This window comes from Patagioenas fasciata, chromosome 2 (genome assembly GCF_037038585.1).
Source record: "Patagioenas fasciata isolate bPatFas1 chromosome 2, bPatFas1.hap1, whole genome shotgun sequence".
Taxonomy (NCBI): Eukaryota; Metazoa; Chordata; class Aves; order Columbiformes; family Columbidae; genus Patagioenas; species Patagioenas fasciata.
The window spans coordinates 12,761,195-12,782,353 of record NC_092521.1 but is presented as its reverse complement, the minus strand read 5'-3'; the positions used below and the strand labels follow the sequence as shown (position 1 = coordinate 12,782,353).

General features: G+C 47.8%; 1 protein-coding gene across 1 annotated transcript; it reads left to right on the top strand.

Annotated features, from left to right (window-relative positions):
* Nucleotides 1-660: 660 nt before the first annotated feature.
* Nucleotides 661-6,036, top strand: TRIB1 (tribbles pseudokinase 1). The gene is made up of 3 exons (XM_065832642.2): nucleotides 661-1,088; nucleotides 1,475-1,767; nucleotides 3,804-6,036. Exons 1-3 carry the CDS (start codon nucleotides 786-788, stop codon nucleotides 4,270-4,272), a joined length of 1,065 nt encoding a protein of 354 aa, XP_065688714.1. The 5' UTR covers nucleotides 661-785; the 3' UTR covers nucleotides 4,273-6,036.
* Nucleotides 6,037-21,159: the final 15,123 nt, after the last annotated feature.

Genomic DNA, 21,159 nt, shown 5'->3' with positions numbered 1-21,159 from the left:
GCTTCTGGGAATGGAGCTGGACTTGCTTTCTCTTCGCAATTAGCCTGGCTTAACTCTTAGTTTTTTACACACCACACGAGGCGATGCTGTCTGGAAAGCACTACGGCGGCATTTGAAATTTCTGGCACCGTTTCGCAGCAGCACACGCTGGTCATTGATAAACCCGCTGCTGCCATTTCCAGGGCTGCCCTTGCAGAGGAGACGCTCATCCTTCCGTGCCGGTGACTTTCTTATCTATTAGATTTGCTAGGAAACACTCCCTGCCCGTCTCTTCGTGCTTACGAGCGGGTGGCGGAGCCTTGAAGGTTCTGCGAGCGCGCTGGGCGTGCAAAGGGCGAACCCCAAAAGTAAGGGGTGACCCCCCCCCAGCGCTGCCATCCCCAAGAGTGTGAGTCGGACATGGGATGTCCTTGCTGGAGAAACACGGTGGGGGGGTCCCGCCGCGCCCCCGGTCCCAGCGGGTCACACGGTCCGGCGTGGCGGTGGGGACCGGGCTGCGCGACCCGCTGGGACCCGGGGCGCGGAGAGCAGCGGGCGGAGCGGCGCAGGAGTGTCCGATCCTCCCTCCTCCCATTTCCCCGTGCGTCAGACCCGGGAGGAGGAGCCTCACATTCATTTTTTTTTGCTTTTTTTTTTTTTTTTTTTTTTTTTTTTTAAAAGCCTCCAACTACTTTAGCGCGGAGTCGGCAGCAGATGGTGGACACGGCCCGAGGTGAGGGAGCGAAGGGATGCGCCAAGCGCGCACCGCCCGCCTCTGAGCTCCGCGCCCGCTCCCGCTCCCCTCCATGAGCCGCCCCGCGTCCCTCCTGCCGGCCGCCCGCTGCCGCAGCGCCCCGGCCAAGCGGCTCCAGCCTCTCCACGACGGCCCCGCCGAAGAAGCACCGGCCGCCAAGTGCCCTCGCCTCGCCGATTGCGGACCCCCGGATTGCCTGAGCGCCCCCGGATCGCCTTGTCCCCCCGTGTCTCCCGCCGGCGGGGGAGCGGCGGGTCCCAGCCTGATCGCTTCGTACCTGCTGCTGCCGCTGGCCGAGCGGGAGCAGGTGTCCCGGGCGCTGAGCGTCAGCTCCGGGCGGGAGCTGCGCTGCAAGGTGAGCAACGAGCCCCGCGGATGGGCTGGGGTGGGGGGATCCTCCCGGGGGGAGAACCTGGCAACGCATCCGCCGGCTGCTCCCCGGTTAGAAACGCCCGCCTGCTGCCGGTGGGGATTTACATGGGCTGGAAGTAAGCTGTGACTCCGGGTTACCTCGGAGTACTTTCCCCAAAAGGGTTTGGGGATGGTGGTTTGTTTTATTTCCCCCCACTTCTTTCAATATAAAAATGAACAGGAAGGGTCTCGGTAACTGCTTTGAACAGCGTTCCTGCCGAGCCCTGGCTCCCCTCCAGCTCCCTCGTCATTGTTTGGGGAGAGTTGCTACGCGAGCTGCTGCTTTCAACGCCCTTGAGAATGAATTTTGGCTTAATTTCCTCTTTACAGGTGTTCCCCCTCAAACACTACCAGGACAAGATCCGGCCTTACATTCAGCTGCCATCGCACAGAAACATCACTGGGGTGGTTGAAGTCATCCTCGGGGACACCAAGGCCTATGTGTTCTTTGAAAAGGACTTTGGGGACATGCACTCCTATGTGAGGAGCTGCAAGAGGCTGAGGGAAGAGGAGGCTGCTGGGCTGTTCAAGCAGATTGTCTCTGCTGTAGCTCACTGCCACCAGTCGGCCATCGTACTTGGTGACCTCAAGCTCAGGAAATTTGTCTTCTCTAATGAAGAAAGGTAAGCGGCTGTCACCAGCCAGCCCTGGGGTGAGTGGGGAGGGAGGAATGCCACAGACAGAGGTGCAAAAAGTGTACCAGGGAGTGGAAACGTCTGTGTCAGCCAGGCATCACCTGCGAGTGATCTGAGTAGGTCCCCGTCATGTATGCGTAGTAGGTCATGGATCTAACCGGTATGGACTCACTCTTGGCTTGATCTCGACTGACGAAAGGGAGGAAGCTCTCTGGGAGCTTCCTCTCATTCAGCAGAAGTTCAGTGCAACCCGCTGGTAGACAAAGGGACGATAGTTTGGATGCTCATTAGCACCAGAAGATGTCATGTGTGCCACTCATTCAGTGTAAAATGGATAAAAGGCAGGGAGGGGGGGCTGAGGCGCTGGGCCAGGGAGGGGGAACGGCCGGTCCGAGGGAGCAGGAGGTGTGAGGAGCTGGAGCTCTGGTCCCTCCTCGTCCCCAGGAGAGCTGCCCCATGGCAGAGCCGTGCCTGGGAGAGGGGTGCCCAGAGGGGTCTCCTCGCTGAAATCCCCTGCTGATCAGGGTTACGCTGCTGAAGAAAGATTGTCTGTGTCCTTCAAGGCTTTGATCCCTCCTCCACTACCAGCAGTAGTGGTGCTTTCTGTGCCCCCTGTGCCTGTGGATGTGGGCACACACAGGAGGGAAGGTGGGACATGGTGAAATATTGCTTTGGAAAAGCACTTTGGTAAAACTTAACTTAAAGCCTAGGTCTATAGAAATGATATCCAGACTCCAGTTGTTAGATTACAGAAATAATTCAGTATTTCCCTGGAGTTTTAGCTGCTCTAGTAGTGCTTCACCACACGTGGCAGAGCCAGAAGTACATTTTAGATCCGCAGAACTGACTGACTGGCTGCTTATCCTGTGAAAAGCTAAAAAAATAAGTGAAAGCTGTAATGGAGTTGTGCTTAATCTGATGAAACGGGATGTGATATTACTGAGGCAGAACAAAATGCCTTTTTTCTTTTTTTAACCCGGCTAACCCTTCTTCAGGATATCATTTGCAAACGTGATAAGAAAATTAACCAGCACTGCCCCTCTTAAACAGAAACAACCATATGTTGACATCCAAAGAAAGTAATTCCTTTGAAGGAAACTATTGCAGCTTTTCCCGCCCATTAGAAGATGAAACATTTGTTGAAATGTTACATTGCACACAGTCTCACTCATTAGGAAATACCGCGTTGCACAGACGAGTGTCATGTGCATCGCATTTGGCAAGAAGAGGGTTAAGCAATGGCAGGCGGACTCGGGCTCCCCTGACACAGGTGCAGTTTCAGGGCTCCCGCAGCCAATCCCGGGCCCACGGTTGGTGTTGAGTCATATTTTCCGTTTGCAGAACCAATGGGTATTTGGCGAGGTCATGCCGAGGACAGGCTGCAGCCAACGCATCAGCACCCAGCGGAGCCCTTCCCGGGCCAGCCCGTGGCTGCCCCGCTGACGCAAAGCTCCCCTTTCCCCCCAAAACAGGAGGTCAGGATGCACCCATCTCCACCTGGGAGGCGGCGGGTGCAGCGATACCCTCCAGAAGGGCAAAAAGAATAATAACTTTAAAATAAAATTTAAAAATAAAATACAAAATTCGGGAGAGCTGATGGTTCCTGCAAGCACGGAAGGGAGCTGGACTTTGCAGTTTGCAAAATGGAGCAGCTGCACACTGTTTGCTCAAAGCCTGAACAGCAAATAGCAGCGTGTACGATGTGTTGTAGGCGATTAACCTCCTGCAGTTGCAGTGCAACCTGCCTAGATAGAAGGTGACTTGCTGGTGTTCCTGAAGAGCCCTCTGTGCTGTTAAAGTCCCCAGTAAATAAAATAAGCAGGTGCTGCTGAGCGCCCACTTGATGCACAAAGCTGCACTTCCATTATACAGGTCTGGGAGTCCAGGCAAATTACAAAGTGTTTCCTCTCCTTTATGTCATTGCGAGAAGGGGATTGGGGATTGCTGTGGCGGGGGCTCTCCGTGCTCACTAGTGCCTGGATGTTGCCATTTCTAACCTGTGGCTCCTCTCCTGCCCTCCCCAGGACTCAGCTGCGGCTGGAGAGCCTGGAAGACACGCACATCATCAAAGGTGAAGACGATGCGCTCTCAGACAAGCACGGATGCCCAGCGTACGTCAGCCCTGAGATCCTAAACACAACGGGGACTTACTCTGGAAAATCGGCTGACGTGTGGAGTTTGGGAGTGATGCTCTATACCCTGCTGGTGGGACGCTATCCCTTCCATGACTCGGACCCTAGCACTCTGTTTTCCAAAATCCGGCGTGGACAGTTCTGTATTCCTGACCACGTCTCCCCCAAAGCCCGATGCCTCATCCGCAGCCTCCTGCGGCGGGAGCCCTCTGAAAGACTCACTGCTCCGGAGATCTTGCTCCACCCTTGGTTCGAGGCGGTTTTGGAGCCTGGATATACAGACCAGGAGACGGGGGCTTCGGATCAAATTGTTCCAGAATACCACGGAGACAGTGACGATATTAGTTCCTTCTTCTGCTGACCCCGAAGTCTCAAAAACCTCGGTGGTTCTCAACTCTGACATCTTCGTAGGGTTTCATTTTTCCACGTTTGTGAACTGAACAGCATCTTAAAGTGCCAGTATGGTCAGAAAAGTGACCTTCTTTAAAATGAACACCAACCCGTAGCTCTTCGCTCCCTGAGTGCACTCAGAGTTTCATCCTCTTGCTCTGCTGGCAGGTCCGTCCTGCCGGCCCCAAGGACCCGTGCAGCTTTGTGAGAGCTTTTCTCCTGCCTCCCGCATCCTCCACCACTGGAACTGGCCACATCTTGGCCGCTGAGCCTACGGCTGACAGGGTGTGAGACAGAACGGCACCCCCGTCTGCTTCCCCACGGTGGCTATGGGGGTGCAGAGCTCTGGCTGGGACGCGTAGGGGGTGGGGGGTGTGAGACGCGCCTCTAACTGAGCAAATCTGACAGAAATGGGGAAAAAGGGGAATGGACTCGGCGTGCCGCACCGGCCGGCTTGCAAAGTAGCTTTCTGACTGTAAGCGCACTTTAATGAGGGAAGGAGGTCTTCGCCCGCCACGGCCAGCTGCCCGCTCGCTGCTGCTCCTCCAGCTCATCTCGCTTCCAGAGGCACGGAGCTCCTCGATCCACCCGTAAGACAAATCACTGCTGTGGCTCTTTCCGAAGCAGGAATGGGTGGATCTCCCAGCCGGATCCCCTTCGATTCCATTTGCTGCCCAGGAAAGTATTTTAAATAGACTTAAGCCTCGCTTTACCATGGTGTAGCCTATATAACTTTATGCCCTCAGTTTGCTCGTCGAGTAGCAGATCTCATTAGCTCCGAGTGCCAAAACGTATCCGTTTACCAAACCGTAACACTATCGGCTGGCGCGCCTTCCCTTGGAAAACGATAAGGGGTATCTTGTACAGTACATGTAAACACGGTTGTGTTTTCCTGCGGGCTCAACTCTTAGAAGCATCACATCCCCTCCTTTTCTCCTTCCACCCCCCAAAAAGTTAGTCTTAAGAGTAAAATCTCCATACACCCTTAGCTGATTTTCAGGTATGTTGTTTGCCTCCAGCTACGTTTTTTTCCCTTTTCTTTTTTTTTGCATGATTGTTCATAGTCTTTCCAATGTGCTTGGATAATAAATATATCTAAATCATTAGCTTCCTGGGTTGGGGGTAAGTAAAGCTTAGTCCTGCCTAAAATTTCTGCTTTGTTTCACATTTGTACCCAGTGGCTTATGCAAAGAGATGTCCATTCGCCTCAGGCGAGAGCGCGGCTTCCGAAATGGCTGAGAAGTGGGTAACGTAGGTCCCTGAGAGGGCACAGTTTGAGTGAAGTCGTTTTAAGGGTTAACCCCAGCAAGCTGCAGTCCCACCACACGTGCGAGAATACCATGTATACCTCATGGACTGTGTACTTTGTACATACCTTACTGTTTGGGGTTTTGTTTTCTTGTTTTGTTGTACTTTGTTTGTCCTAATAAGAGGTGTCAAAGAGCAATTTAATGTGAATTATTGTTGGCAATACTAACTTGACAGAATCATGAGCATTAAGAGCAGGGCGCTACAGCTCTCCGTTGCACTAAACCTCTCATGATTGCTTGACATTTGTATCTGTGATACAGTTTAACCCTTCTATGAGATACAGTACCTTTGTATATATTGGTGGAAAACTCTGCCAGAAAAGCTAAAAACACTATGGTCCGACTTGTAAATATGTATATGTCTGTGGAAACCTGGATGATAAAAGTCTGACTTGTAGAAAGTTTTAATAAACTTGGTTTCATAATGTTTGTCCCCATTTTGTTGTGGTGACTTAAAGGGAACACAGCTTGAGTATGTTGGGTTTGAGCTGAAAAAATAGCTTGGCCTCAAAGAAGATGAGCTGATGTATGGTTCCTATATACATATCTGGGGTCTGAACACTGATGCCCCCAGCTCTGCCCAGTCCCCATGGAATTGAGTGGGGACCAGGGATGTCTCCTGCCTCCTGGGGGGTGGAAAAGGTGACATGAAATGAGCCGTCATCTGATCAGCAAGGGGGAGAGGGGTCACAGCTCTGCCTCTGAACTTCAGACACCCTCTTGCCTTTCAGGACATGCATTCGTTTCCATCCGTGCCCCACGAGCAGAAAATGCCGCAGCACCACAAGGCTGCCACCCTGCACCCATGTGCGTGGTGACCTGACCCTCCGGCCGGTGGAAAATCAGATCTCAGGTGTCTAAAAGTGAGCAGCCAGGAGCAGAAGCAGCATCTGAGAGCCTTGGGTTTAACCAGGAGCCGGAGCCAGTGGGCTGGACATGGCTCCCTGGAGCCAGCGCAGGGACCACCTGGTGCTCCCGTTAAAAACGAAGGGAAAGATTATTAGAGCTGCTTTTCTTTGTGGTGAGAAGAGAGAAGTATAAATAGCAGCAGTATCAAGGTTAGAGAATGTGCTTTCCTGAAAGAGATCGAGCCACCCTTGCAATCCACCCGGCGCGGTGAGATCATCGCTCACAAGTAGAGAGGAGGAGGAGGAAGAGAGTCTTGATTTTTATTTATACTTTGCCTCATGTTTAACTTTGTCCTTTTCCTTGAAATCTGTTCATCAGAGCAACTGCTTCCAGGCAGCTCTTCGAGCTGGAGCAGCTTTTAAATAGGTTTTGATTTTAGAAAGGGAGTAAAAAGGGAGAAGGAGGGAATAGGGACCTGGTCAATGATAAAGCCAAGTACGCTGACTTTCATGAGGCACCTTGACTCCCACCCTGGGAAACCAGCGATCTGTGCAGTAAGCATATTTTCTTAGTGCTTACTGAGTGAATGTCAGACACCAGAATATCTCAAGTTACTTTACTGATGTTATTCTTGCAATACTTGTAAAAATACATGCGCCATGTAGCCTGGCTGATTAAATTACTCCCTGCCCTACCATTGCTTTTGGGCTTGGATGGGAGCCCTGATGCATCCTTTTAAAAAAAGGCTGCAGGAGGTTCATGCTTTGGTGAAACCTTGAGAACTTTCAAAACACGTTATTTTTTTTCCCCTGCAGTTCAGTCACCCCGAGTAGGTGAATGTGCAGGTCATCCCATGACTTTGTTTCACGCGCTGTACTGGAGAGCAATTAAAATAAATGCCAAATTGTAGTAACATCTGCAAACAGCCTCTGTGTTGCTTCAGGGATTATAATGCAACATCCGTTTGCACAGCAGAATAAATTGCTACTGCTTCGTAACTCCATCGTTTGTATTATTGTATACAAAGTTTCAGAGCATGTTGAACCAACATATTAAGTGATTAAACTTTGATGGTGGGTGTGAGAACTTTGATTTATGCAATGCATACATCTCTTTTAGAGAGAGTCATAATTTGTCTATTTTTAAATGGTCCTTTTGGATGGGCACTGCATGAATCTCCTAGGTGTTTCTCAGAGCTGGTCACTATTTTCATTGTGAAGTTGTGAGATATTTCTGACCTGTCTGAAGTGCTGGGAACCTTTGGTCTTCCTCTGTTTGCTGCTGAAAACACACCAAAAAAAGGAGATTTTTCGATACATCCAGGCCTCCATCCTGAACTGGCATCAAGCTGTCTCTCAGTCAGGATAGATCTTATATCCTAGATATATATTTTTATCAACTCTTGATACTTAAGCTGCATTTTAGGCATCAGTTCAATAATTTTCTTTTTAAAGCAGCGCAGCAGAATTTATTAACTGGCTCCCTTTTAAAGTGCCAGGTAAAACAGCCAGCTCAGCAAGCTCAGGTTTAAGGTCAACATCTCTTTGCCAAGCAGGTGATACTGCTGAGGTTATTTGCAGTTATTAAGAAGGATTGGTAGAGGTTCAGTTCCACCTATGCTAAAAATTTGTCCTTATATTAGGAGAACAGTTTCAGGTCAGTCTAAAGCACTTCTTCAGTGTATTATTTATGAAAGAAAAGGGAGGAAAGAGAAATGTTTCATAAAGATATGCAAGTCTTTGTGCTTGGCTGGATCACAAAGACTCTTCTCTAGCTCTGCTTTAATGCAGAGAGGGGAGGCCTCAGAGATTACTTGAAAAGCACATTTTATTCATTCAGTGCTGAGTGCACTCTGTCGAGCAAATCTCTTCAGATTATGTCTTTATACAAAACTAGGTTTTAATTTTCCTACTCTTCTCATTCTATTGCATTCTTTCAGGGAAAAATCCCAATGTATAGTGTTATGGCACTGCACAGATTTAGCAGCATGAAGAAATATCCTATGCAAATGCTCCTTATAAATGTAATGCTTTTCTAGGGAGCATTGAGAATAGCTTGACAGATGACCACAGCCTGAATTAAACCCTTGCAGAAAAATGACTTTGTCCAATGCAACATCCCTCAGAACTATTACTGGTAAAAGTACCGTGAAATTTGCAACAGTCCTTACCATGATTCCTCCATAACTTGCAAAATCCTGGTCTCCAGGTGAAATCCAGAGTTCAGATTTCAGCCAGGGTCAATTTTTGTTGCAGCAAAGCAGCAAATCCTTCAGGATATGAGTTCACAGCAGGAACTTTTTTTAAATTTTTTTAATTTTTTCTTATGAAGCCAGCTATTTAGAAAATGCCTTAAAGAAAACTCATTAGTTTTCATTGCACTGCATGTATTTATTTACAGTATTTGACCAGCTAAACAAGCTAATGTGCAGCACTTCATTTCCTAATTTGGCTTTGAAGCCGGAGCAGCAGAAGTATCAATTACATTCTGTCAAATGCAAACATTAACATAACTGTATGAAGCAATCATGTTTCTAACAACAGCAAGCACTGCCCAGAGGACCAAAATAAATAAAATTCATAGAGCAAGAGGTAACGCTTTTCTTTATGGCAGGATTAGGGCTGGCGAGCGCCCGTACGCTTTCCTCCCAAGGGACATTTGTCTCGCAGGGCTGCGGACGAGTCTCATTAATGACCTGCACTGAAATGCAGGTGATTAATAAGGCACTTGCTCACTGAGGGCACGGTCTCATCACAGCGGGTGTGGATTTCTGCATGCCACTCCCACTGTCATTAATGGTTAATTAATGTGTAATTTGCAGAAAGAGATGAAACTGGGACCTCGGCAGTGTGTTGTGAGCACACACGCGGGCTTATCGTTCGAAGAAATATCAGGGTGACATGAAGGGTGGATGACAGAAAATAAGTGCAGCATGAATCAGCTGCCCCGTGTTTATCACACAGAGCTGTTGTGGGAAAACATTCACCTCCACTGACTACCGTCTGCTGCCAACAACTGAAGTCGAGTTTGATAAATTATTAGTGGAGATGTTCTCAGTGGCTTTGCTTAGATTTTACTCCTCTTGCGCAAATTGCAGATTAGGAAAGGATTAAGTAACAACAGTGTGGCTAAAGTATTACACATCATGCTGGCGATTAGCCAAAGAATGTAGCATGCAAAAGCTGACATTGCCTAAGAAATCAAATATAGCTCTGGTCACCACAGAAAATGACTCTTCCCCACCACCTAAAGTAGTTGCTCAGTTTCTCCTGTGTCATCCAGTGTCTTGCACCAGCTAATTGTTCATTACAGGGCTTTTTTTAAAATCTTTTTTTTTTTTTTTTTTTACATTTCTTAAGTTCCAGGTAGTGACAGAGCCATAAAGATGAATCATAGAAACCATAAATGTAATTGGGTGTAAAGCCATTGTTGGGCCTTGTGATAACATCCCCATCAAGTCTCTACTTGTCAGATTCGTAGTCGTGCTGAGGTTCAAACAGTGTAAGATTTCTTTGCCGTGCTAGCAACCGGGGGCAAAGTATCAACATAATTTGGGGCAATAGGCTTCACAAGGTTCTCATACCCAATGACAATGACTTTGCAGATGGGCAGTGGGAAGCCTGGTGTAAATGCTTTCCCCAGTGGGCAAAGGCAACAGAATAAAGCTCATGAAGCTCAGCCTGCACCCTTAGTGGCAAAGCAGGGGGGCAACGGTCCTCAAAGCCCAGGTGAAAGGGTAAAACTCAGTCTGGTGCTTGTGTGAAATTGTTGCCTGACAAGCATGGTGGTGAACCCTGCTGTTCTCGAGCCTCACACCTGTGCCCAGGCTGCCTGGGTCTGGGGGAAGGCAGGGTGCTCTGGGGCCAACGGGTCTACCCAGCCCCAGGAGAAGCACCGGCAGATGCCTACAGATGTGCATGGGAGCAGGGCAGGCACCTGTTGGACTCCCTCTCTGATGTGCCCCCTACTGCACAGGGACACAGTACCTAAAGAGGACCCACAGGAATGACGGGGAGGGAGTCTTTATCGGGGATGTAGTGATGGGACGAGGAGTAACAGTTTTAAACTGGAAGAGGGTAGATACTCCATTAAATTACCTTGCCTGGAAATGAAATATACTCCAAACCACAAGAATGTGACTGGAACCATTGAAGAGGACTCTCTGGCCCAGTTTTGGAGGGACTGAGTGTGGCGCAGAGCAGCCATGGTCTGTGCAGGGCAGCAGCTTTCAGAGGCTGCCACGGCGCCTGGGGCGCTGGGGCCTCGAGCCCAGCGGACAGAAAGGCTTAATCAGTGAACTCATGGGATTTTTTGTCACGAGTCTTGTGATTCTTAATATGTAAGAGTCCTGTCTACTGAAGTTAATGATCTCCAGGAGATTTCTAACTTTCACGTGAGGAGGAATGAGCAAGTGTCCGGTCCTCGCTGTTGCAAAGAGGGATTTCAAAGGATGTGTCCTGTGAACTCTCTGGACTATTCCCCACTCACCACTGGTGTTCCAGCCAGATGCTCTGTGCTGCAAAGGCGTGCTTGACTAGCTGCCTCGTTACAGCAGGCAGAGCTTTGTCCTTTTATCTGAGCAGCTGGCAAAACAATAAATTAAAAAATAAGGCAAAGTCAGCAAATAGTTTTCTTTCACCATGCATGAGGTTAGAGGAACTACTCCCCCTCCTCCAGAATGATTTCCTGACTTGGTAACATTTTTCTCAATCTCTTCTTCTTCTTTTTCTCTGGGTGTGTGGGAAAAGCAGGATTTGTGGTTGGGCTGGTGGGAGAGCACCTTTTCATGCCATGCTGTGTCCCAGGAGCTTCACGTGCATGTACCAGCCACAGTAAAAGTCCTGAAAAAATCTCTCTCCAGCATGGGGCAAGGGTGGTTCTGCAGGGAGAGCACTTTCAAGGTATCAGGATGGGACCTGGACTCTGGCCACGAGGGACCCTACTGCCTGTGGGCTTGTCTGGCAAGCCATGCTCACGGGAGGCAGCGCTGCCTCTAGCAGCCGTGCCGGGAGATGGTCCATCCTGGGAAGTCTTTCTGTGCTGGAAGGAAGACACTGCAGTTGCATGTAGCTTCAGTTCCTGGAGCTGGGAGGCTGGCAGGGCTTTGGCTGCTGGGCACAGGCAGGGCTGCTCCTGCGGGGCGCTGGGGACGGAGCTGGGGACCCGGGGCTGGCCCGTGATGCACATCCTGCTCACGCATGTGGGCATGAGTCAGAGCCCAAGAGGAAGAGGCCTCACCCAGCGGCCAGCAGAGCGGCGTGGGGAGTCGGGCTGTGTGCTGATGGAGGAGATTGCTTATTGCTGCTGGCAGCCTCCCTCGACAAATCCCTGCACCTGGGGCATGGGGAAGGGGGTTTGGAGCTATCCAGGTGTCCCACCGTGTTGTCAGAGGTTCGTTGCAAATGCTATGGGATGGGCTTTCAGCATCTGTCTACCTTAGAGCTGATGGAGTTGCAGGGGCTCCCAGCACACACTGCCCATTTCCTACATTGAGAAGTAACAGCAAGGCTGAGCAGATCCACATCCATCCTCCTCCACTCTGCTCCTGTGAGACCCCACCTGCAGTACTGCATCCAGCTCTGGGGCCCCCAGCAAAAGGAAGACCTGTTGGAGAGGGTCTAGAGAAGGGCCTTGAAGATGATCAGTAGGCTGGAGCACCTCTCCTACGAAGACAGGCTGAGAGAGTTTGGGTTGTTCAACCTGGAGAAGAGAAGGCTCCAGGGGAACCTTGTAGCAGCCTCTCAGTACCTAAAGGGGACCTTGCAGGAAAGGTGTGGAGGGACTCTGTATCAGGAGTGTAGCGATAGGATGAGGGGCAACAGTTTTAAGATGAAAGAGCATAAATTTAGAGTAGATCTTAGGAGGAAATTCTTTACTGTGAGGGTGATAAGACAGTGGACCAGGTTGCCCAGAGGAGCTGTGGATGCCCCCATCTCTGGCAGTGTTCAAGGCCAGGTTGGATGGGGCTTTGAGCAACCTGGTCTAGTGGAAGGTAGTCCTTCCTATGGCAGGGGGGTTGGAATTAGATGATCTTTAAGATCCCTTCCAATCCAAACCATTCTATGATTCTGTGCTGGGCAGAGGCCTCTGGAAAAGCAATGCAGTCTTTACCTCTCTTCTTTTCATTGGCTTGACCTCAGTCTTGCTATCTTCAGCCCCCATAAGCTGCTCTTTACCCAGGTGCAAATCTTGCTTGGACACTGAGACAGCTGAGCAACGGTCCAGCTGGCCAGGAAACAGGTGTCTAGGTGTTTTGACCCCTGCAAATGATTGCATGGAATTTCTGGAAAATTTCCACAATGGTCTTTGAGAGATTCTTCCAGAAATCGGGTTCATCTTTGCTAGGAAGCTCTTGCATGTCTCAAGCAAAGGTCAGGATGAATCATTTAGGAAAGCACTCCAGCTGCAATGGACTCCTCGCACCGGGTGAGTGGAAGCGTGTCCATGGTTTGGCACTTAAACACAAAGCCCTGAACATCCCCAGTGCGTCTCAGAGTCAGTGGGATGACTTGCCTGGAGTAACAACTGTCATGTATGACTGTAGGCAGTTCAAAAGCCAGTGGTAGATGGATCACGGTCTTGCAGCTGTGGCTTTAAAAGGGTTATTGATTCATTTGAAAACAACTAGCCAGAGTGACCTTGTAACAGACAGGATTATTTAGTGTCACCACATGCCAAATGTAGACAAAGTACAGTTCAGCACTGAGATTCTTCCAGTGACCATCAAATAAAACACCCAACGGGAAAATGCACCAATGTGCTGGATAATGCACTTTCCTTCAGTACATCTACAAACACCAAAGAATGTGTGTAGCCCTCAAAAGCAGAGGGAGAAATTCTTCAGATAAAGACCTAAATGAGTTAAGTTGGGAAGCAATCAACCAAAACAAGAAAAGTATGCGGATAAAACACAGCCATGATCCAGGCTGCTGCAGCAGTTCAGAATAAGGAGAAATAAATCACTCTGTGACCGTATAGAAAATTTGTGCTCTGAAAAGACACACGTACAGCTTCTCATCTCATAGCTGCTTGCTATGCTGGCCAGCCTAAGGAAGCTGGAGTTTTCCTTTATGAGCCAGCGGAGGATGCTTCTGGTAACAAGGACACAGCATGATACCAATGGAGCCATCTCATATCCCTGCTGCCCCTCCTTTAATAGCAAAGACTCAAAAAATAAGAATCAAAAAGCACCAGGGAGTTATAGAGGCAAAAACAACCGGAGATGGGAACAACCAGCACGTTGTCTGCTGTGAGCCCTTGTGGGTCCTACCCCACTGGTGCAAGTCAGAAAGGCTTCACTCAAACCAGATGCCTCTGAGGAAGCAGAGAGCTGTAATTAAACCCTGGCAGCCCCATTGCATTTTCTGCATGGATGAGCCAGATTCCATGCATGGGGTATCTGGTCCTACAGATCCCCCATGCAGAAAATCCCCAGCCAGATCATAAGGATATATCCAGAAGTTTTTGCTCTGACATGAACTATAACTCAATTATGTTCAGGATATGCTCAGGAGTTCTGCTCTGGCATAAAATATAATGCAACCACTGTAATCTGGAGCGAAGTCAGGCTTGGCCTGCCCAGCAGCCCACCGCATTGCATCCTGCTTGCTGCGTGCTGGGTCAGACCTAGAGATCCTAACTCAGCGTTCACCCAGCACAGCCTGAGGAGCAACCCAGGGAGAAATTCTCTAGCGCATGCAACATTCCTGTGTAAATCAATGGGAACTGTAGAGTCTGGCCTGAAGTCAGGATTTCAGGATTTGACCCAATTTAACCTTGGCATAAATAGTTGCCCAACTTTTTTTTTTTTTTTTTTTTGAGGCTCAACAATTAACTTTCAAAACAGCTTAAAAAAAAAGAAAGGAGCTGGGGTTCAGAAGTGCTGTGCTAGCCAGCAATGTTTTGTTAAAGTTACTTCCACTATTATGGTATTTGTTGGCATCAGCACTTTGTGCAAACTAAAGCGCTGCTCTGGGCTCCGCATCCTTGGGAGAGCTGTACGAGCCTAGGACAGAAGTTATGATTCTTCTCATATCTGACACATAGGCACAGTAGTTCCTTTGACCAAATTCAACCATCAAGGTGCTTGGTTTGTTGTTTTGTTTTTTTAACTCACTAGAGTAAAATTCAGTCACGTGCAAACTGCTCATTGCTCAGATCCAATGAGTCTTGATGTTGAAGGTTTATTGGAGAATCTTTAGGGGGAGACCAAGAGGTGTGACAAGAAAATTGGGAGATGCAGGAGATGTTTACTGCTTTGCAGAAGGGTGAGCAACAGAGACTCGCACCCCCTCTGTCACTTGTTTCTATGCAGGGAAAGGGTGTTTTCAGGTGTGTCTTTCAAAGATCTAATGCAGATATGAAGCTCTTTTTTTTTTGCTTGCCTTCCACCCACAACAAAAAGCATCATTTCAACCTGGAAGATTTTATAGTTTTAATTACTCCACTGCATCTTGGAGGTTTCAATGCCGTTACTTGTTAACATATTTAACAGAGCACAAGGGACACCAGCACCATTGGAGCCTGATGACATTTTGTTTCACCTCGGATCCTGACTTGTAACCCTGCACCGGTCAGTCCTGCGGCGCTGGATCCGACCCGGGCAGCAGCTGCAGGGACGAGTGTCCGGCTGCGGTGGCAGCTGCTGCCAGGGGAAGGACGAGTCCAGCACCAAGAGGTCACTTGCAACCCCGTTGTGCCTGTTAGGAAAAACCAAATGTGTTTTCAGTATTTTATATTTATTTTAGTATTTTATAACTGTGCGGGTGATGCCAGGCCACCGGCCGCTTCACTCCTGCTGCCCCTCGCCTTAATAAACATCTGCGGATCAGCCTCTGGGCTTATTCAGACCTGGGAGGGGAGAAAACGCGGTGGCGGGGCATGTGTTAGGATGACTCTGAGGTTGCACTCAGCCTCCTGAACACCAAGAAGTGCCCTTTGATTCCCTTGCTGGGCTTGCAAATGTGAGCAGAGAACAAGAAGGTTTTCAGTAATAGCGAAAATCTCAGATTCGTGTAGGAACTATTTACTTTTAGCCTTCTACTTCCCCCCCCGCCTCCCCGCCTGTGACTCAACGCTGTTGCGGCACCGCGACGTAAGTCCAGGCACACAATGGGCCCGCAGATATTACAACTGTCAGGCAAACAGATTGCTGACTCCATCCCGGGCTTGGCTGAAAGGATTACAATATAGATTAGGATCAGGATTGCCTTCCTAATGTTCTCAGCCTCAAAACAGGTGTAAGGGGAAAACACGTGAGGGAAATTATTTTTGCAGTGGAGAATCTCTCCAGGAGGAACTGTTGGATAAATACTGGCTGGAGATTGGGATCAGGCAGCTGCTGAGCTGGGCTTTTCCCGCTCAGAGGTAGTCTGGGAGCAGCATCACAGGCTGCAGGCCCGTGCGAAGCAAAAATGCTGTTGCATGCATGCATGGTGATAAATGCCTGTGCACTCACATGCTGCGTCCTGAGAGACTCTGGTAAAATGGTAATAAAACAGTGGAAAAAAGAACTGAACGTGCTCCTTTGCCAATGAAGTGGGCAACATAAGATACTCATCACTGGAGGTGGGTTAAAGAACGGAGCGAAAAGTGTGACTGCAGTGCAAGATCCTGAGGATTTGTGCATATATACAGCCTTTTGTTCAGGTAATCCTGCATATGCTGGGATTGTTTGAGAACTGCAAATGTAAAGAAAGAGCCGTGAGTTCAAAGTCGATATGTATTACCAAGAGCCTGGCAGCTTTGCTACAGAGTATTGACTCTAATCTGCATGTGTGGTATATCAATTTAGATTCTTTCCTGAAAATATATCTGTGCTGGAAGGCTCAGATTGGATTCAGCATGTATTTCTTGCCTGCTTTTTTCAGCTGGATAGATTTAAGCAAACTGAGATCATGTGACTTGCCAAAACCACCCAGTGAGTCATGGGCTCAGCCCAGATTAGATCTCAGGAGCTTTCTGGCTTTGATCTAGCCACAAGACCACATGGCCTCTTTCTATAGTCTTTGATGAAAGGGTACATAAACATACATAAGGGAGTTTACCAAATTTTTTTGGAAGTTCTGAAAAAAGTTTTGCCCCTGCGGCAAGCAAAATTAGGATTGTCTATAAACGGGTGCCATGCACGTATCTGCTGGAGTATAAGAAAGTAGCACAGAGAAAAGCATATGTCCCAGCACCCAAAAGAAAACCTCGATGCAAACAGCAACAGGATGCTCTGGATAATAATCCTGTGGATCCTGCATCTGCCATATGGGTCTTTCCACAAGAGCTGCTTACCTTATAAAGAGATGTTGTTGCGTCATCCTTCAGAAAGTACAAACACATTAAGCAATGTTATTCTCTAAAACATCAACACATGAGCTACTTACAATGGACTAAGAAGTCATTGTTGCTTTGAGGATATATTTGTCCCAAGTGATTCATAACAATCTGTGGCACTGAGGCTATGAAGACTTCTAAAGGATGCCTCCACTTCCAGGCAAGTATCCACGGAAACAAGCCCACAAGTTTGCTTTGTTTGCCTTCTTTTACCTAGGATAACCTTTTAAGCTGCTTTGTAGACAGCCAGGCTTCCTGGCTGAAGCAGAAGTCTATCTCCTTTGGATGCCAGGCTTTGCTTTCTGTACCTTCTGTGCCACTGACCACTGCAAGCCCTCCTGGAGGAAGGGCAGCGGTGCCTGTTGGCGGGCTGGATGAAGAGGAGAACATCTCGGTGGCAGTAGCCCCTGCAGTACAGTACTCATGTGGTTCCAGAGGCAGCTGCCAAGAATTGCTTGCCCATGCCTGTCCGCACCAGGAGATGTGTGGAATGATGAAACCAAAGCTAACGGAGTGCAGGGGCCATGTCACCACAACCTGGGGACTTGCAGCGGGACCTGCTCAGACACCCTCGTGCTCTCAGGATGGGCAGCTCAATCAGGCAAAGTCCATCCTCTGGCAAGGGAAAGCTCAACCATGACCATCGATGTCAGAAGACTGTTTAGACCTGTAAATCGTCTTCCTTCCTTCTTCCTTCCTTCCTTCCTTCCTTCGGTCTTTCTTTCTATCTTTCTATCTTTCTTTTTATCTTACTATCTTTCTATCTTTCTTTCTTATCTCTCCCTTTCTCTCTCCTTTTCTCTCTCCCTCTCTTTGTCTTTCTTCTTTATCTTCCTTTTTCTTTTCTTTTTCCCCTCCCCACTCTGGCCTCCCTGTCTCTCTGAAATGGCCTCTGACATGTTGGGAGACATCCTGTAATATTTTGGATCTTGTGTAGTCCCCATGGCTGCCTGGAATTCAGCTCTCAGTTTTCAGAGGCACTCACATCATTAGGGCAAACCAGTGTGTGTGTGTCTGTGTCAACACATAACAAAACACATTGTACGCACCCTGAGCTCAGGAACTAATATGTGCTCTGGAAGGAAGACAGCTGTACCAGCGAGAGCACAGGGTCATAAGCAAAGGCAATATTGTCTCCTGTGGGACTAATAAAGACAAAAGACAAAGCAGCTGTTTGCTGTACTATTGAGGGGGCTGCTTGAGGCATGCAGCAGCTACTGTCGCACGGTCAGTAAGCACAGGTAAATGTTCAACTCGAAAAGCAGACAGGCACTCAACCCCAGACTGTACATAGATGTTCTGGGCATTGAGGCAAGTGCAGAGCTGAGGCACGTCAGAGAAGCTTGTCTGATGTCCTCCTCTTACACTGGTATTAGCTTATCTTACCTTCTTGATTTAAATCACTTGAACTGCATCCACATTAACTCATGATTTCTATTCAGATCAGTTGGAGAGGTGCAGAGCCAGACCCTTTCTGATGCCCTGGGAAACCCAGGACCTCTGTGCTTCTGCACCAGAACTGGCCTCTGTACCACTGCCAAGCTCTAAAAGCCTGCACAGCATTTGTGCCCAATACCAGCAGGAAACTTCTTCCTTCTGGTACTGCAAGTAATGAGATGTGATTTATAAAGTTCTACTTAATAAAACTGGAAATTAGATACTGATGGGTGGCTGTGAAAAGACCACCTCTCTGTGCAAGAGAACAGGGTGTTCAGTCCTCCAGTCACCTCTTCACAGCTCAGAGGAGAAAACCCCACCAGGATTTTAATTCAGTGTTAGTTGGGTCACATCCTCCAGCCAACAGCGGTTCCCCAAAGTTTAAGAAAAAAAAATAGGGGTTCATTTCTTAAATTTCTGACAGCTCTGGCTTACTCAAAAGAGATCCTCCTTCTGATGGAAAAGGAGGGACTAATCACTCAATCTAAAAGTTAGAAGTTGTTTTCGTACCACAGGTCATAATAAAATTAGATTTATCTCATACAAATATATTAGAGCACTAATTATCAGCCTATATATGTGGTTTACACACACACGTCTCTGAAAGTAAACACCTATAAGTATCTATATTCAGAAACACATACAAGGTCGAATCCAAAACCCAGGTGGAGAATGTTATTGCTGCTCTGTGTGGGGAGGAGAATCTCTACATCTGTGGAGCTGGATAATCTCCACTTCATCAATGGCTTTGGCTGCTTCAGACATCTGGGCTTGTCCAGAAAGATGGTATCTTGGAGCTGGAGGATTTGGTAAACCTGTGGTGATGGTGGATCAACAGTTAAGCCATAGGCAAGTGTATGGCCTGGTAGGACTGGAAGAGATTGTGTTGAAGACTGGGTTTCTGCCAACAAAATATTAGTAGCCACAGGGCAAGTTAAGCCCTTGTGACCTTCTGCTCAAATTTCTAGCGGTATCTCTGTGGGAGAAAATCCAAATGATGCTGGTGCTCTTGCTGAAGTCAGCAGACCTGAAGAACATGTATCATTGTCAGAAGTCCAAGCACGTGCTGACAAACTTCGTAACTTCTTGGAGACACGGGCTGGTACATCACATTACTTCACTGTGACTGATGGAACTGAGACCTCTGTGGAGCAGCAGAGAGCACCATCCTGGAGACAGAGATCGCTGACTTTTTTTAGTAATGACATGACTGAAGGTCTGTTCACCATATTGAGGGTGGGTTAAACACACTCACTCACATTGCTGTCATTACAACACAGTGCCAAGTCTGTTCTTTGGTGTTCCCACTTCATACGAATTATTGCAAACACGACCAATTTTTTGTGGTCCCCTTGTGCCTGAGTTTTCAAGGTTGCACTGTGTTTGTGTGCACATGCGTGTGTGTGTGTGCACATATTTAAAGCTGTTGCTGGGAAAAGAAATGTAAAATGTGAAGTGTTAACAAAAATGGAAGATTTTCCTACACTATTCTACTGGAAGTTCAAAAACCCACAATATCATGGAGATGGAAAATAGACATGTGGGGTAAGAAACAGTCTGTTTAAAAAAGAGATGTAGAAAGAACAATTATAACATGAAGAAATGATGTCTAAAGCAGGGAAACTCCCCCAGGAAATAGAATGATGATGGTTATAAATTACAAGTTAAAACAATATAAGTGATTGGTAAAAGGAAACCAAAGGATTAATAGACTATCAACAGCCAGGGGAGTGAAAGAAATGCAGAAAACATTCAAATAATCATGCCAGAAACAATGCTGCCTCTTCTCCCAAACCCATCCCCATGGCCTTATAGATCAATTGCTAAATGCAGATGGTAAAATCATGAACAGTGGTAAAAAAAAATAAAAAAGGCAGCAATGTTCACTTGCTATTTCTGCTCTGCATTTGGAAAGGAGCAGGATATTTATCACATATGATGTTGCAGATGGAGTACAGCCTTTACCATCTGGAACAAAGGAGGATGTGAGGCAGCATCTGCTAAAATTAAACATTTTTCACATCATCTGGCCTGACTATCTCTGTGTCTTGAAGGATTCAGCTAAAATGCTTGGTGAAGTTTTCTATTTACAAATCTGGGGAAATTCCAAAGACATGGGAGACTGCCAAGGGTAGCTTTGGGTCTTAATAGGCTTAAACAGGACACTCCGGGGAGCAATAAGCTGGTTAGCAGGACAGCATCCCTTGACACAATCACCAAAATTTAGTTCAACAAGGTATTAGAGGTTAAAAATAAAACAAATGCTAATCAGCAGGGTTTTGTGGAAGGTGAGTCTTGTCAAAGAAACCTGTTGTCTTTGGCTTCAGAGAAGATTAGAGATCTGGTTGACACAGCGTTCTTGGCTTTCTCCACCATGTGACAGTTTGATTAATGAGCTCGCATTATACGGGATGAATAGGGCACACACTACCTGGATTAAAAGTTGGCTGAGTGACAGGTGTAAAAAAGTAGTTATTAATGGGGAAATAGCAGGAGGCCAGGGTTGTTTGGGGGGGGTAAAGTCAGCCACATGGAACTCAGTGTTTCTGTAGCTTTGTTCTGGTTGACTCAAACATCTCCATTGCACAGAAAAGGTTAGGGAGCCTAACGTTGCACATTTGTCTTGGCAAGGCCTTGTCTGTTTACACAGCACTAGGATACAGCTGAGCATTACCTCCATGATCCAGGTAGAAAAGCATGTAGGTAACGGAGATGGGCTGTTATTTTAGGAAGCTGTGAGAAAGAGTGGATGCTGAGAAACCAGCTGCTTTCTTATGGGGCAGTTTGAGCAGGCGATACCAAATTTCTGGCCTGACAAACCCACCAAGGCGATCAAGCAAATCAGTAGCAGAGCTGGAAAGAGAGCTTAGCATTCACTCACTCTGGGCTTGACCCAGGATGACTCACTTATCTTACACATGCTGCATCTTTTCCGTGCA

What these genes read in the sequence shown, in the direction of transcription:
- TRIB1 (XM_065832642.2), top strand. Translation starts at nt 786, where the DNA reads ATGAGCCGCCCCGCGTCCCTCCTGCCGGCCGCCCGCTGCCGCAGCGCC. An exon ending in GGCGGGAGCTGCGCTGCAAG is followed by an intron (nt 1,089 to 1,474) that starts GTGAGCAACGAG and finishes TCCTCTTTACAG; the next exon opens with GTGTTCCCCCTCAAACACTA. An exon ending in GTCTTCTCTAATGAAGAAAG is followed by an intron (nt 1,768 to 3,803) that starts GTAAGCGGCTGT and finishes TGCCCTCCCCAG; the next exon opens with GACTCAGCTGCGGCTGGAGA.